Below are 15,759 nucleotides of genomic sequence, written 5' to 3'. Positions count from 1 at the left end.
TAGCTCTTGACTCTTGGTGAATCTGTGAGCAAATACAGAACACCATTACTGCCCAGCGACTAGACAAATGTCAACTGAATTCTCAAACTGGTTTTCCCTGTGTCTTTCATGTCACTCTTCCATACATGTAAATGCATGTTCATTCAGGTAATGCTTTGAAAAATCTGCAGGCCTACATGTACATAATATTTCCTTGCCTTCTTATGCAGCCTTGATTCCCGGGATCATATGTGTTGTCCTGGGAGAGTGGAGTTTTGCTCTCACTTCTGATAGTGGAATTTCCTTCCTGGTCTCTCAGTTTCTCTCGATTCAGAGTTGGGCCCAGAGGTAGATTCATAGCAGCTGGCATTGATAGCAAAACAGATCCACTGGTGCAGCCAAAAAACTCCCTCTCTCCCATTGGAACTGTTGCCTCCCCCCCTCCCCCAGAAAATCCTGGCCATGCCATTGAAAAGATCTTGAAATTCATTTTAACACATGTATTATGAAAACAAACTAATATTTTGGGGGGCTGTGCATAGTATCTTGAATGAATCCTGAACATTTAAGTATTGACATGCACATTCCACAGCTAGCAATGGAGAGCCTGCCTTTCAAAATTACATGTAACTTTATTCATCATTGACTCAGCCGTTTACCATGTTCACATTTCCCCCTACTCCCTCTGCTCCCGCAAACATTTTACAGATGCACAGAAATCCCCTCCAGAATACTGATGAATCATGAACTGAATCGGGACAGCTTCCAAACTGGGCGGCCAAATCATTTCGCTATAGATGATCTAACACCTACCCCTCCTCAATATGGTTACCTTAGGAATGGTCCTTTAAACATTAATCAGAAGGTCCCTATTGGTCATTACATGTATATTGTATGTAGACATCTAATTACATGCAGCTTTTTCAGTATGTAATGTTTTACAACGTGGTGTAGACTGTTTGCTGATTAGGATAAGGCTGTGCTTTACTGTGATATCACAGTCACACCCTGGCCTGCCTGGTGATAGTCATTTCGTAAGAATGTAATCTGTTACATCAGACTTTTGGCATGTACTGATTGAGGACAGCATGGCCACCTACAACATGCACAGGATCATATTGTGCCAATTTAGAATTGTGTACTGTGATTTATTACATTTACATGTATGTACATTTCATACATATATAATGTATGTGTATATGAACGTATTTGACAAGCCATGTTCTTGGGACATTTACTTTCTGCAAGATAGTATGCAAGACAATGAAAAGGGTTTTCTGCTTTAGTGCCCATGAGGGAATGGAGTAAGGCGGGAGTTCTATTCAACAACACCACTTTTTAATAGAAAAGATTATTATTAAGGCTGTAGAGCAAGGATACATTATCAGGTTCATTACATATTTTGACTGACTGTAAAATTCTGCATTTTTCAGTATGTAAATCATACCGTGAAAAAAACTTGATTTGGATGAAGAGCGAGTGCAGGTGACACATTTATTGATTAGGCTGTGGTTTACCCTAGCAAATACATGTAGATACTTGAATTCCTCTCTGAGCCTAAACAAGTACTAGTACTTGTATCTGTCAAACTGAACAATTGGCGTGCTTAGTTTTATGATAGCACTCTGTATACAGTACAAATCCGAGGTGTAAATTATGTACATAGAGTGTTGAACATGAACCAATTCGTTGTTTCGGTGTTTCGGCAGACTCCCAAATATGGCCAAACTAGAAAGTGACTGCATTGCATCTAGCACAGCATTGATGGGACTTTGACAGTGAAATGAAAATCCCAGGAAGTGGCAACATACCAGTTCTGAAACTTGATATACGAACCGTACGCTGTTCATATAGGCACCGACCACATACGCAAGTGGATGGGCTCACTGCTTTTTTTCTGACAAATTAATTCATAATTTACTGGACTTTTGTCCAATTATGCCAGCACTGTATGCATGTCATGCAAGCTCAAGCCCCATATGTTCATAAATACCGGTACACGTATTATGACATTATTATTGTGCATCTAAGAGAAGGGTTAGAGGAGGTTTTCCTTTTTAAAGTACCATCAATGGTAAATCTGTGTGAAGTGTTATACATTTGTCTTGTACCACCATTCTCATCGTGAATTGTATCATTTCCTTTTTTCTTTTCTTTTTGCAAGAGCCTTGTGCTATTTTATCTTTTCGGTTCCATCTCTGTATGCTCAGTATATGCAGCTTTATGTTATTTTGGATCTGAGAGTACATCCAGCATGCGGCAAAGTGATGGGCAAGCCGTGTACCCTAAGGCTATTGTGCCTACTGCATCCCCGCTAGAAATCTGAAAGGAATTCCAAAGAATTCAACAAAAGAAAACACAATAGAGGGGTGGTCTCCTTTGCCACATTTGCACCAAATGTCTGATAGATTCATAAGAATCTCTGACCCTAATAATGACCACTGTTTGCATAATTATAAGAAAGCTAACTGGTCCCTGTTTCCTGCATTCAGGTGGTTACGTCGGGAGTTCTTTGCTTTGGGAAAGTCAAAAACTGATACGTGAGTATACATGTATTTACTGCACTTCAGTGGATGTGAAATGTATACAAATGGGCACAAGCATTTTTTTATTTATGTGTCAGAACCCCCTCCTGTTTTTTTTTTTGATAATGGAGAATGAACAAGCATGCATAAAGCTGAAACGTCAACTTGTTAGTTCAAACTCTTTTAGTACTAAATCAGGTTAGCCATAAAGCCTTGGTCGTAAGTGTGCTTTGTGTTTAGAATGTTGATGTATAGGACCTGCTCTCCACCAAACAGAAATACTGATAAAACATTTAAGCTAGGTCAACTTGGGTACGTTTGAGAATTGACTTGAAATTTGCCAGATGTTCCCAGTTGCCAATGATGTCCAGCTTTGCCATGTTTCGTTGGCAAGAACTTTGTACTTCAGGGAACCTGAGAACTTACATGTACATGGGTGAATGTACCCATGAGCTGTATTCAAACAAGTGGAGAGGAATGTGCATCCTCCACCCTGTTGGGAGGAGGGGACTGGATGCATAGAGCATCCAGTCACAGATACCTGCTAGCCCCAGATCACAGTTGTTCAGCAAAATCAGGTCTATTGCCCAAGTGTCAAGCAATTTATATTGATCTGGCACGAGTGCATGAATTTGCAAGCTCTGGGAAGTAGTTTTTTGTTAAACTCATCAGATTGGGCCTTATCATGGATACTTTTACTCAGGTAACCATTTATGTGGATGTTTTTCTACCAGACTTGCAGAAAGTAAAATTTTCATTTTGGTTTTGTTGCATTCGAAGATCTTGGTGAGGACAGTGGTAAAAAGCACCGATCAAACTGCCATGGAAGATTTTCAGGGAAAAAGGTTGGAGATGATTGAATTTTATACGGAGGTCTTTAGGTGATGGATGCTAGTGCTAGCCAATGGGCTGTTGACATCCCCAACCAAAGGACCTGGATGTTGCCTTTAGCGAGTAATGAAAGTGATAACTCTAGTGCTGAAACTTGTTTGTGTTTTTCCAGGGTTTCACTCAGGGACATGAAGTCATTCATGCCATATGTCAACCTGAAGATGAACACAAAGGACCTGAAGGAATACTTCAGTGTAAGTCCTCCAGAAGCCTACCACTACTGCCACTTTATACATCAGTTATTTGTCTTTTTGAATATTTTACTGCCAGTTAGGTTTTTGCTTAGCACTTCAATTAGCAGCAGATAATATTACTATGTGTGTTAGATCACCTAGCTGTGTGAATTTTGTCTTGTTGATTGTCTAGGTTCCGAAAAAGTTTCAAGTACTGGAAAAAGTCTCAATGTGACTATTGCAGAAAGTAAAATAAAAAACAGCATTACTAGTTGGTTGCTCATTTGGAATATTAATAATAGATATGGAAATGAATAATTTTTTTTGGGGGGGGGACATTTTCCAACAGGAAGTAGATCGGTGGAACAAGCAAGAGATTGGCTATGATGGCTTTGTTCAGCTTTACCATAACCTCATTTTCCAGAGAGAGGTAAAATAAAGGATGCCTTTCCTGTTCCTTCGATAACAGATTTCCGTAATCTGTGTAGTGGAGGCTTTAAGCCTTTTGAAGCAGAGCCCATAATCGTGAGTGTTGGACATGACTTTTAAACAGACTTGGTCATCGGAAAGGAATAGTGGAGCAGGGAAGGTGGAGTGGAGCTTTTTGCCTGGTTGGTTAGAGCACATTGGGGCATCTGATGCCCCTCTGGGACTTCCGATAGATGATTTAATTCTCTGAGTATTTTGCAGAACTGGCCTGTGGCCAAAGCACGTTTCCTTGAATTACCATTCATTTTTAGCGTTGAACAGTTTGTTGGTTTGATGCTTGATTAGGAATTTCATTGTGTATTATAAAATCACTCACACTTCACAAAGAATACCTAACCATTATACTATTTATGTCTCCCCACGCACCATTTCATCATCAGACCCTAACATACAATTATGGTGACATGACAAGCTTAATCTTTGTACGTTTTACTTCCACTGACAGGTTGCTGATAGGTTCAAAGAATACATCGATGAGAGGTAAGGCATACCCTGAGCAGACTGTAGTGCACTCTTGATAAATTAAAAAGTGTGTTGACTGTCGTCGAGGTGTGATATCATGTTTGACTTGATGCAGGCTGTGCGTCTCAAGAATGTGGAGGTTGGTACAGGTGCAAGTCAATGTACATTGTATTTGTATCACTTGAAATCTGAGCTTCATTTCTCTGCCGTACTTGCAGTTTGTAAAGGTTTTACTGGCGAAGATTTAGATGTGCTCATATTGAGGTGTGGATTTGATTGATATTGCTGGCCTGTTTGATTAAGATTGGTGAATAGCACGATGGCAAATATTTTCACCAACCTCTAAAGTACAACCCACTTCAGAGGTCAGCATGTGCATTCCGTAAAATGTAATCAGAGTAAGACAAATATGAAATGTGAAAGAAGATAAACAAACCCTGCAAATGTCTCATTGTTCAGACGATACTGTTACGGAATATTAGCGTCATTACACATTGAAGTACCATTGCAGGGGGAGGGAGGAAGAATTTATTCCCCTCCCAATATTTTTTAACAAGTGCCATGTGCTTTCCCCGAGTACCCTGTCTATTTTACGAGTTCCCTTTTCACGAGTTCCTTTCACCAATGCCACACTGGTGTCTTTAATTGTGCCAGAACAGTCCCACCTGTTATCCTGTACCGTCTATTTTGATCAGCACCACCATAGACGGGTTACTTAAGGGTGAAAAAGCAGAGTCTGTCTTACAGCGTGGATATTAATTGTCCCTTTTTTACATCTATCCCCCCCTCCCAGTCAGAATCACTTTTGGCCACACCATTGTTTAATACATGTTTCACAGTGTATCCTGTATGAATAGCAGTGTTTTGCCGGCAAAACCAGTCCACACGCAATGTGTTTCAGCAGTGTAGAGAACTCCAGAAACTTTTGGAAAACACTAAAAAATCACACTTGGCACTTAAGGCAGCAGTGATACAAATGTAGACTGTGTTCACAGAAACATGCGGTGTTACATTACTATTGGTCACTGTCTGGGGCTTAATACTGCCCAGTGCAACTGCCAGAGTGTGTCCCAGTGTTATGGCTGCGGCTGGCAATAACATGGAGCCAACAAGCTAGCGTCTGCAGCTGGTTCCCATAGACTTGTTTATTATTGCCAGCTCTAGTCATCAGATTTGGACACGGCCACACAAGCACCTGTTCACACCACCAAACATGCCGAAAACAGGTTGCAGCAAAAAGAGCAACATTTGTCCCTTTTCCCTGAAATTTGTATCACTGATTTCCTGTTAAAATTCTGATCACACACAGGAAGTAGCCATTTTTATGCTGTAGAGTCAGGCTATGTATCCTATTATATTAATTTTTTTGGTATTTTCATTTTATGATTTACAAGAAAAACGAAACAAATTGAGTTTAAATACATGTAAATCCAAGTGAAACATATGGTGCACTTGTTTAAATTGTTTTTCAAGATGTGTTCTTTGGTAAAAACAATGATATCAGGATGTATGTGGATAAAAGTCATCAGGACTTTGATTTCCTCTTTCTTTCCCGCATAATATATTAATGTAAATATCTCAAGTTCTTACGTCCCTTGTAATAACTCTGTTACTTCCTCCTAGGTATAACTTTCAGGAACAATTTAATTTCCATTACTTACATGTATACTCTGTTTTAAAAAAAATCTCCATTCCCCCAAACTCATTGATGTTTTCCTATTTGTTCATGTGCGCTTACTCATAATGTATCCAATCTGATTTCCTCCTTTGTCTGTTTTGTTTGAAACTTAGGATATTATTTTGTTTCTTTCAGAAATCTGGTGACTGTGAATGGCATGATCCGCTTTCTTGCTCAGGAGCAGAAGGTAAAGGAAGAGTGACATATAATTGAATTAAATGGAAATGGAAACTTCTTGTTCAGATAGTTTGTTCAATAGTTTTAATATTTATTGTTGAGAGCGGTATGGTAAAGCTAGCATGCAATTGGTACATCTGGCACACACCGTTTTCTGAAAGCCGAAGTGAACCTCAGCATTTTAAGGAGTACCCTTTGGAAGCTAGTTTTACAGCATCACAGTCAAAATTGATTTTGAAGCCCCTTGGTAACAATTCTGCACTACGAAAGAGATATTTATTATTCATTGAAAAAATGCAAATGCACCCATTTTTCAATTGGAATTGATTGGAAATCCACCTGCACTTTTGTACACTTTATCACCGAACAAGTATTTACACTGGTTAATCCTATAACAGATCATGCCATTCAGAATGTGCATACGCAGTTGTATAGCAATGGCCTTCCCCATTTTATGACTCTGATGTAGTCTCTTCGTGAGTGGAAAGTGGTGTACATGTAGTAGAATTAGTAAATAACATAGGACACAAAACCGGAGATAGATTCTATGGATAAGATAAGGAGAGGATTTGTATTTGTAATTGAGTAAGCAATAACAAACAAAGGGGCTTATGCAGCTTATTGACTGAAATAGAATGATGGTACAATGCACAGACATTTTAAAAGCAATACAAAAGTGCTTTGAGTGACTGTAAAAATGAAATTTTTTTTCTGCATAAATTTTTCTCTAAGGGATTTAATTTATATAATTCCATTTGTCACAATTATAGAAGAAAACATTAACAGAGTTTGTAGCACAAGTGATGATCATTATAGTGACTTAACATTGTGACATTGATTGAACTAGGGTGACGTGGTGTCACGGATGTGCACGTGAAAACACCAAAGAATGTAATACGGTGATGCAAGATGCTAATCCCTGAGTTTAATAACACAATTCCATGAGGAATCGGTGAAACTGAAATAAATGAAATTGATACATTTAAATAGATTAGAAGTTAATAAGTATAAGAAATTTAAACCCCAATTATAATTAAGTCTAAACTACACATTAAGCACACAGACAATCTTCTATCAAAATTCAGGGATTTTGCCGCTTTGCTAAACGAGATTTTGTCACCTGCAGTTGTACTTTCAAATGAATTTACAACATCTTCAATGTCCAATACATAAATCACTCCCTCAGTTGTGCACATACATTATCACATGTATCATTACAACGTATGTTTAATTACACACTTACAAATCGTACGGGGGATCGACACCCCTGGAATACACGCAGTGAATTGTATTCAAGATTGCTACTGAAATAAACGGGTTAGCAGGAGGTTTCAGGGTTTACAGCGGTATTCTGGTGCTGAAAATACAAAAATAAACCGAGCAACTATAAGAAAATAAACATCACAAATAACATATCATAACTGGTAAATACATGTACAAACACACATATAATTTCGTATCGGTGCATACGCCCATGCAAAATACGAGGATAAATCTTCCACATATCGACTCAAATTACGAACAAATGTACACGACAGTGTTGCAATGAGTTTCCCAAGTCATGTAAGAAAAAGTATAAATAAATACAGAGTGATCTCAAATATACATTATAGGCACATTTTCTATCTTAAACATGAAGAAAATGCAAGTGAACTTACAGTCTTCAGCTTCCGACGGCATTTAACGAAGACTGACCCGCATTGGAATTTCCCGCACTGATATACTTGGTAAGATCACATGGCAAGGGAATAGTGCAATGTGATTGGCTGAATGATACCACGACCTAATTATGCATTGCAAATTACATACCAATGAATAATAATACATAAAGGAATGTAAGAACCGTGTGGCCTGACATCGCATGCAAATTTAACCCAGTCATAAAAAAGAATCTTCAAAGGCAACAATTTGCACAAGTCGAACCCAGCTTGACTAGACATACTGTACTATGCAAATTACACTACACCAAATTGCTACAAGGAAAATAGCTTATTGGCGACGATAACACTAGGTCCACTATCAATTATGCTAAATTATTTGCAAAATGAGGACCATAAGAAGTTGAACAGGTCTAAAGTTGAACAATATCTGAACACAGTCAAGGAGGGCATTACTGGTACATTTCAAGTATATTCAAAAATATGCCCCTTACTATGGTACATTTGTAGTTAACCCCTTGACGGTGGGAATTTCTTGCCGAAAACTGACTCCAAGAATTCCAGCCTTGCTTGGCCACGAAGGCCACCTGCCAAACCGCAAATTCTCGGTTTGTGGTCCTGCGTGCTCTGCATGGGAAGGGGTTAACCAGACATGAGATGCTCAGACTGGCATTCTGAGTGCTTTCCTACTAATCTAGGTGACTCTCAGAATGCAAATCAAAAACATAGAAACTGGGATTTTCTACCTACCCACCACTTGAATTTGATTTTTCCTAAATAATTCCTCGCATTCACATACGCAGCCTGAGGAACAGTGTCAAAGCAATTCCATGGCTACCTATACTGGTTGGTGTTATTTGTAATTCCAGTACTTAGCAGTTGATACGATGCTTTATATGATTTTAGAATCACTTTCTACGTGCTAGCTGAGCTTGGATCCACTATTGAGTGATTTTTTCCCATGCTTCAGGACACTGTGGCAAACAATCCAGTTGCTGTCAAATCCTTGATGGAATCATTCCTCTCTGGCCTCGGCCGACCCTGCCAGGATTCAGATCCCAAATTCACAGTGCCGGAGGTGAGTCTGTTGATTCTTGGTTAGCATCTGATGCATGTTAAATACCTCAAGGTATTTCACTGTAGCCACTGTTCCTACAAATCAGATGGCACCTCTTGATTGCTTTGATCTTGGCCTTTGCAAAGACAGATTTTCTTGAAACTTGATGACATCCAATTCTTTGACCCTCTGCAAAGTTTTGAATTGGTTGTTTGATTATAGTCACTAGTATTTAATTTACAATCGGAATATTTTTTTCCTGCACAATTTAAATTGTTTGTAATTCTTTTTTCCCCCACCTCAGTTTCTTTTGTACTTGTTCTCGCCCGAGAATGAAATCTGGGACAAGCGCTATGATGAGATTGTTGATGACATGAGCCAGCCGCTCTGTAACTACCTGATTGCCTCCTCACACAATACGTAAGCGTTTGGAAGAAAAAGTCATAATTTGACGGGATGATGACACATGAGGTTACCAGTGAGGAACTTGCTTCACTTCATCCATAGGTTCTTTCTTGGTGGTGATTAGGATGTAGTGATTTTTTCCCCACACATTTAAAGGCCTAAGGTGTGATTCAGAAAATTTTGCTGAGCCAGTTAAATATGTGGAACAGATATTAGCTGGGAATAAATATACAATGCTGTAAAGTTCAGTTGGTTACCAGTTTTTGCGCGGCAAGTACTCTCTGCACTCAGCATTTTCCTATAGGTGCTTGGCAGCTCTTAAAAATGACTCCATTTGTAAAGGGGACCCTCACTTCAGAGTTAAATTCAAACTGTTACCATTCGAAGTCCTTCAGGTGCATAAAGCATGTACACTAGACGTCTTTACATTGAAGTTCTATCACTGGTTAAGGAGCAGGATTTATGCTGAAAAGCTGGTCTCAGAGAAATGGTCTGGGATGGGGGCAGAGACCACCCCCCAAAAAATAACTTCTGTTTGCCAGTTGAAACTGTGAAAGTAAAGCCTGAAAATGACTCCTGACAATTGATGCTGTATTTCATTGAAAATATTTGTATGTTGTGATTTCAGGTATCTTACAGGGGATCAGATTGCCAGTGAGTCATCATGTGAGGCCTACGTACGCTGTCTACGCATGGGTTGCAGATGTCTGGAACGTATGTCATGTTAAATGTCTTTTTAGAAATACTCAAAACTATACCAGTTACCAGGCAGGGAAAAAGAATGTACTCTCTGCAGGAATTTGATTGTAAACTAGTAAGGAGAATTTTAGGGAGGGTTGTATCCGTTCTTAGCATGTATTATGATGTCTAATGTAATGTGGGCGAAGGGGTCATTTTTACTTGATTTTCAATACAGATATGGATGGTTTCTAATTTTACAATTTTGTCTAACTGAGGAAAAATGTTATCCAATTTGTGTTGATAGTTGACTGTTGGGATGGACCAGAAGGAATGCCCATAATCTATCATGGCCTGACCCTGACTTCAAAAATCAAATTCATGGATGTTCTGAAGACGATAAAGGAACATGCTTGGGTGCAGTCAGAGTGAGTTTCTCTGGGTTTTCCCTTGAAGTAGTCCTACTCAAATGGACAGAATACAGCAGCTGGGCATAGATCAGAAAGTTTCTTTCTTTTCTGCTCAAATTCATCAAGACCCTGTTGAACTTACCTTAGTCATGTCTGATTTGGCAGTTTGGTCCAAATTTGATTATTGCAGTCCAATTTGGCATTCATGTTATTCAGTCTTAGCTCACGTGTCAAGTTTGAGTGGTAGATCGTAGGTCATCAGTCACAAGTCACAGGTGAGAATCCTAGTCTGTGACAGGGAAAATCTTGGTTTGGCTCAGGAATGGGGTTCCGTTGTAAACTGGGATTTAATAGATGTCTTTAAGTCGGTTTCCTTTTGTTTTCCTATTTTTTTGGACCAAGAGATGGAATGTAAACCCCAAAACTACCCCCTCTCTGATAACTCTGCCAGTGGGTAGATTTTGTGTCGTGTGTGACAAATATGCTAACCAGCCTTTGGAGGCCTTGTACATTACACTGAGAAACTACTGATGATGATGTCTCTTCTTTGATTTTTTTGTTCTGCCCATAGTTTGCCCATCATACTGTCGATAGAGAACCACTGCACACTGATACAGCAACGTAACATGGCCACATCATTCCAGGAAGTTTTCGGGGGTAAACTTTTGCCTTATATTTGCATATACTACTTATTTTAAACAGGTGTAGCAGTGGATTGGCATGGATTGCCCATATCCTCTCTCAGTATGAGATAACTTGTCTTGGAAATTTCAATGCAGCTGTGAGAAAAATACCAAATTCTCTCTGAGGGGCCGTCCATTTTCGTCGTCATTCTGACACGTCAACAAAGCACACTTTTTTCTCAGATCATCCTCCCCTTTAGCATGTACAGAAAGAAAGGAAAAAGTCCAATTACCATCAATTTCAATTGTTATCAAAAGTGTACATAACCTGATAACCCTTCCCCTGGCATACATTTTGTATGGTTGTATAATGACAATGGTGGATGACCTCTAAACATGTAAGTAGATCATTTCACTGAGGGATAAGTGCTCTTAATTGTGACTAGAATAAAGGGCAAGTCTTTATAATTTTTGTATTCCAGTAGCACGAACTTAAATTGTGATTTCTTTGGAAGTTAAATGAAATCTGTCCTGCTGACAACTCACAGAAATAGTGTTTGTTCCTGCCGTCCTAGGTCTGAAATGACTGCAGTTGTTTTGTATTCCCTGTGGGTGAGATGACGGCAGGTACTCTTCAGCAAGAGCTATGTATAGTGTACTTGTTAGTAGAGAGAAGTTTGTGAAATGCCTTGTTGAAGTGCACGGCACCCCAATGAAAAATGATTGAAACCGAATCTGGTCACAGTTTCCAAACTAGACATTAAAGTTTCTTCCCTGATCTCAGTGGAGGAAACTACATGTACCTGATCTTAATGGGTTTTCTATCCCATTGTGTCTACGCACAGATGCTCTTCTGACCCAGCCAGTGGATCGCGATGCCACTACACTGCCCACCGTCAATCAGCTGCGGAAGAAGATCATCTTGAAGCACAAGAAGCTGACGGGAGCCAGTGAGACTTTCAGCGTACCAACTGAAGAAAGTGAGTTCTCTTCTACACTAAGAAGAACCATCCTTGTTATTGATCAGGGATTTTTGAAAGGGAAAAACTCAATAATTACAGGCTTTAAGCCTCAATTGGACTTGATTCTACCTCCTGGTTGATAATGTAGACGTCCACCAAGCCATTCAGTCAGAAATTTTTTGCCACTATCATCCTCACACAACAATCCTATTCAGCTCCACTTGGGCTCCTCTGATCCTCTGATCCTTGTCCCATGTGTCCCCATTTCCGCATTATCCAATGTTGCAACCATAATTATGGGACTTTCAGAACCCGCCATAAACAGACCAACCTAAATGACAACACAACAGACGAACTGGCCCCCAATGCCAACGCACATAACCGAACATAGTAACTGTTACACAGCAGTACTGGAATCATTGCAAACAGCCCCAAAATACTGACATTTTAAATGATTTTTGTTTTCATGAAGCAAGGCTGGTAGGCCTGAATTCTATTTTCCTGGTTGGTTGAACTGAGCTTGAACCCTTTTCCACTCTACAATTTTATCCCTTTTGTCCAGAGAAAATGTACATTGAACGTTCATAAATGTGTAAAATAATTTACCTCAAACTGGTTAAGCTTGTTCTGAGCTTTTGGAGACCAACAATCTTCATCAAGTAACAAAGTTTGAAACATGGTAGATTGCACGTAATCACTTTTTTCCTTCCTGCACTGGTTGTTATCGAGAGCACAGCCACCCCCTGTATATATCTATGTGAGTCAGTATGAAACGGAACTAACAAAGTCAAGTTAGGCTATAGCGCGGTGCCCATCATTGTACAAGACCCTGTGCATGTGCACGGCTTCAACACGTGCCTGTGGAAAGCAATTGGATGCTCTGGAAAATGGGTGATAGAAGCACAAAGCTTGGTGGACTGTAACGTGAAAAGTGCTGTCGATCACAAGATTTAAAAGACTTGAAAATGAGCTGAAAGTCACCAGTTTGGCTGTTAGTGGTCTGTCAACATTATTCTCGACCAAGTGTTGATTTATGGCACATGAGAAATGACTGGAAGAGAGACTAGGGGTGTCGCAATTGAGCAATTGGAACTACCCCTCTAGGCAATCACTGCATGCTGTGTATGTGACTAGCATACAGTACGGCAGTGTAAACCTTGCGATTCTGTGGCTGGATGAAATCTTGTGAAGTCTGCTTAAAAGTGTGGCGCAGCCAGGAAATATGCTTTCGTTTTGGAAATTAGTAGGAATACACATTTTGTGACAATTAATACCTATTACTTTGTTCGGGTGCTTTGAAAAATGCTGTGCACACATACCGGCGATTTTCATGATTTTCAGTTTTCAAAATTCTTCAAAAATTCATCATTTCATTTAATGGACGTTTACACCCACACGAATGACTCTTTGGACACGAATGAGTCTTTGGTGTCTACTCTAAGCTGACAGGCAACATTCATTGACTCCTGAATATTTCAGCCAGGCCTGCCGCCCTTTAAAGAGAGCCCAGAATTGTGAGGTGTTGCATGATTTCCTTTGTCCCCAGTAAATGCCAGTGGTGTATTTTCAAACACGGCTGGATTAGCATGTAGCGATGCTGTATTGCTCATCAATGGGGCCCTGGAGCTCTTTTGTCCGCGGTGTTAATCTGCGGCCGCACTTTGCCCAAAACAGTGGTAAACTGTTTAAAAATAGTGATAGATTACCTCTGAAAAATGCAAGCCGAAAAATGACACAGCAAGTGGTTAACCCCCTTCGCTATGGAGGACTGCTACTACGGCACCATTGTGTGAGGATTAGTGCATACCACACATACAGTCTATTCACCATGCAGCTGTTGGTTCAATGGGGCCTGCTGCTGGACAAAGCCCTCCATTCAGGGCATACCACAGCCCAGCAGTCGCGGTCAAAATAATCCCACCGTGAAGGGGTTAAAGAAATTTAACCAATTGTCAAACAGATTGTAGTAGTCCGCAGTACTGCGCTTGTTCACTTTTCATCACTCTGCCTTGCCGTATAATTCTTGAAACTATTTATGAGAAGGTTGAAGTCCTCCATTTCACAGGGAAGCCCACGAAAAACTGTGAAGACCTTTCTGATGTGATCAGGTTATATTGGGTTGCAGTCACACGTGTTAAACTCAAGACAGGACTCAATTTGATGGCCAGTCATACATTGCTCAATGTCCTTGTGGCATTTTGAACTCCACTCCTACCTTGTGTTGACTTTTATTATTTTTTATTTCTTTAAAATTTGTGTTATGTGCAGTGTCTGGACTTGATGTGAGGAACTCTCTGAAGAATGGAATTCTTAAGATTGAGGACCCAATGGATGTGAGTAAACCATCAGTTTACACTGAAAAGATTTCAGTGGTACACTTTCTGTCTCCCACCAGTCAGCAATCTGACATGAATAAATTGTCGACACTGATCCACTCACCCAAATAAGCCCTGTTACTTTCTTTCCTCTCAAGAATGAGTGGGTTCCCCACTTCTTCATGTTGACAACAGAGAAGCTTTTCTACTGTGAGCAGACTCAGAACGTTGGCAACCAAGATGATGATGATGACACCAGCAGTCAATTGGATATTGTAAGTACTGTACTGTGGTTTCAAAGGTTTGACATTTGTAGAGTGACCAATATAGACAAGTTCAGTGAAAAGCAGTGGAACCCCTTACTGCGGGGCCATCTTGTTCACACTTAGGTAGTCACTGCCCATTACATTCCTCTCTGACTAGTAGGGTGTTGTGAGTTAAGACATGTGCATGAGTGCGATGACCCCACAGGAATAGCATCTTCTGTGATTTACAGTAACCATGAAATGTACATAAATGTAAGGGTCATTAGTAATATAAGACGATCTGTGTCTGTCAGCTGGAAGCCACCGGGTGGTAAATTCTTGCAAATTGAGTATTACTGGATGTTTTGAGGCTGAAAGAGAAAATGTTCATCTCATCTTGTAAGTTGAAATTGACAAGGAGGTGTTGTTTAAATGTCAAATTACATGCACCGCCCTCATGCATATGAGGTGGAGAAATTAAACATTACTTTCCATCAATAGCAGTGTCATTTTCCATGTTGATGAAAAAGGCATTCGTTACACTTCAAGTCCAGAGGGTTGAAGGAATCTTGTTTGCATGTCTTCCAAAATTTCTAAAATTGTTGTGATTCATCAGGCAGTTTTTCAAGGAGAAACTATTTATTGCGATAATAATAATAACAATAATAATTTATTCATTGATAAAGTGCAAATTCCGAATAGAATTTGTTCAAATGCGCTGAACAATAAAATGACTTAAATATATACTATGAAAACCACACTAAAATATTATATCCATGACGGACCATAGTACATCTAAAATTATAATACAAGCAGAAACAGTAATAATTAAAGAATTATAAATGTGAAACATCTGTGCAAATGAAATTTGTAAAAACACCCAACGAAGCTTAATACAATGTTGCAAAATCAAACCACAAAATATAACATCCAGATTAATAAAAGGCCGATTTAAAAAGATGGTTTTTAACATCGACTTAAAATTACTAAGGCTACTAGCTCTCCTAATGTGAATAGGTAGGGCATTCCAGA

The 15,759-nt window shown here is 39.5% G+C and overlaps 1 protein-coding gene across 3 annotated transcripts in view; it reads left to right on the top strand.

Annotated features, from left to right (window-relative positions):
* LOC110980002 (1-phosphatidylinositol 4,5-bisphosphate phosphodiesterase gamma-1-like) overlaps window positions 1-15,759 on the top strand; it is a 64,266-nt gene that overhangs the window by 21,170 nt on the left and 27,337 nt on the right. For all 3 annotated transcript variants that reach the window (XM_087138146.1, XM_087138148.1, XM_087138147.1), the window contains 13 exons: window positions 2,472-2,519; window positions 3,508-3,589; window positions 3,918-3,998; window positions 4,503-4,537; window positions 6,333-6,384; window positions 9,003-9,110; window positions 9,394-9,509; window positions 10,123-10,208; window positions 10,480-10,600; window positions 11,154-11,239; window positions 12,051-12,185; window positions 14,436-14,500; window positions 14,641-14,757. In XM_087138146.1, the coding sequence (XP_086994272.1) occupies window positions 2,472-2,519; window positions 3,508-3,589; window positions 3,918-3,998; window positions 4,503-4,537; window positions 6,333-6,384; window positions 9,003-9,110; window positions 9,394-9,509; window positions 10,123-10,208; window positions 10,480-10,600; window positions 11,154-11,239; window positions 12,051-12,185; window positions 14,436-14,500; window positions 14,641-14,757 (1,132 nt within the window). The remainder of the gene's footprint in view (window positions 1-2,471; window positions 2,520-3,507; window positions 3,590-3,917; window positions 3,999-4,502; window positions 4,538-6,332; window positions 6,385-9,002; window positions 9,111-9,393; window positions 9,510-10,122; window positions 10,209-10,479; window positions 10,601-11,153; window positions 11,240-12,050; window positions 12,186-14,435; window positions 14,501-14,640; window positions 14,758-15,759) is intronic.

This window comes from Acanthaster planci, linkage group LG06 (assembly GCF_054643075.1).
Source record: "Acanthaster planci isolate LZ-2023a linkage group LG06, COTS_SCS, whole genome shotgun sequence".
Lineage (NCBI taxonomy): Eukaryota > Metazoa > Echinodermata > Asteroidea > Valvatida > Acanthasteridae > Acanthaster > Acanthaster planci.
The sequence above is the reverse complement of the archived record's forward strand: the minus strand, read 5'-3'. Positions and strand labels throughout refer to the sequence as shown.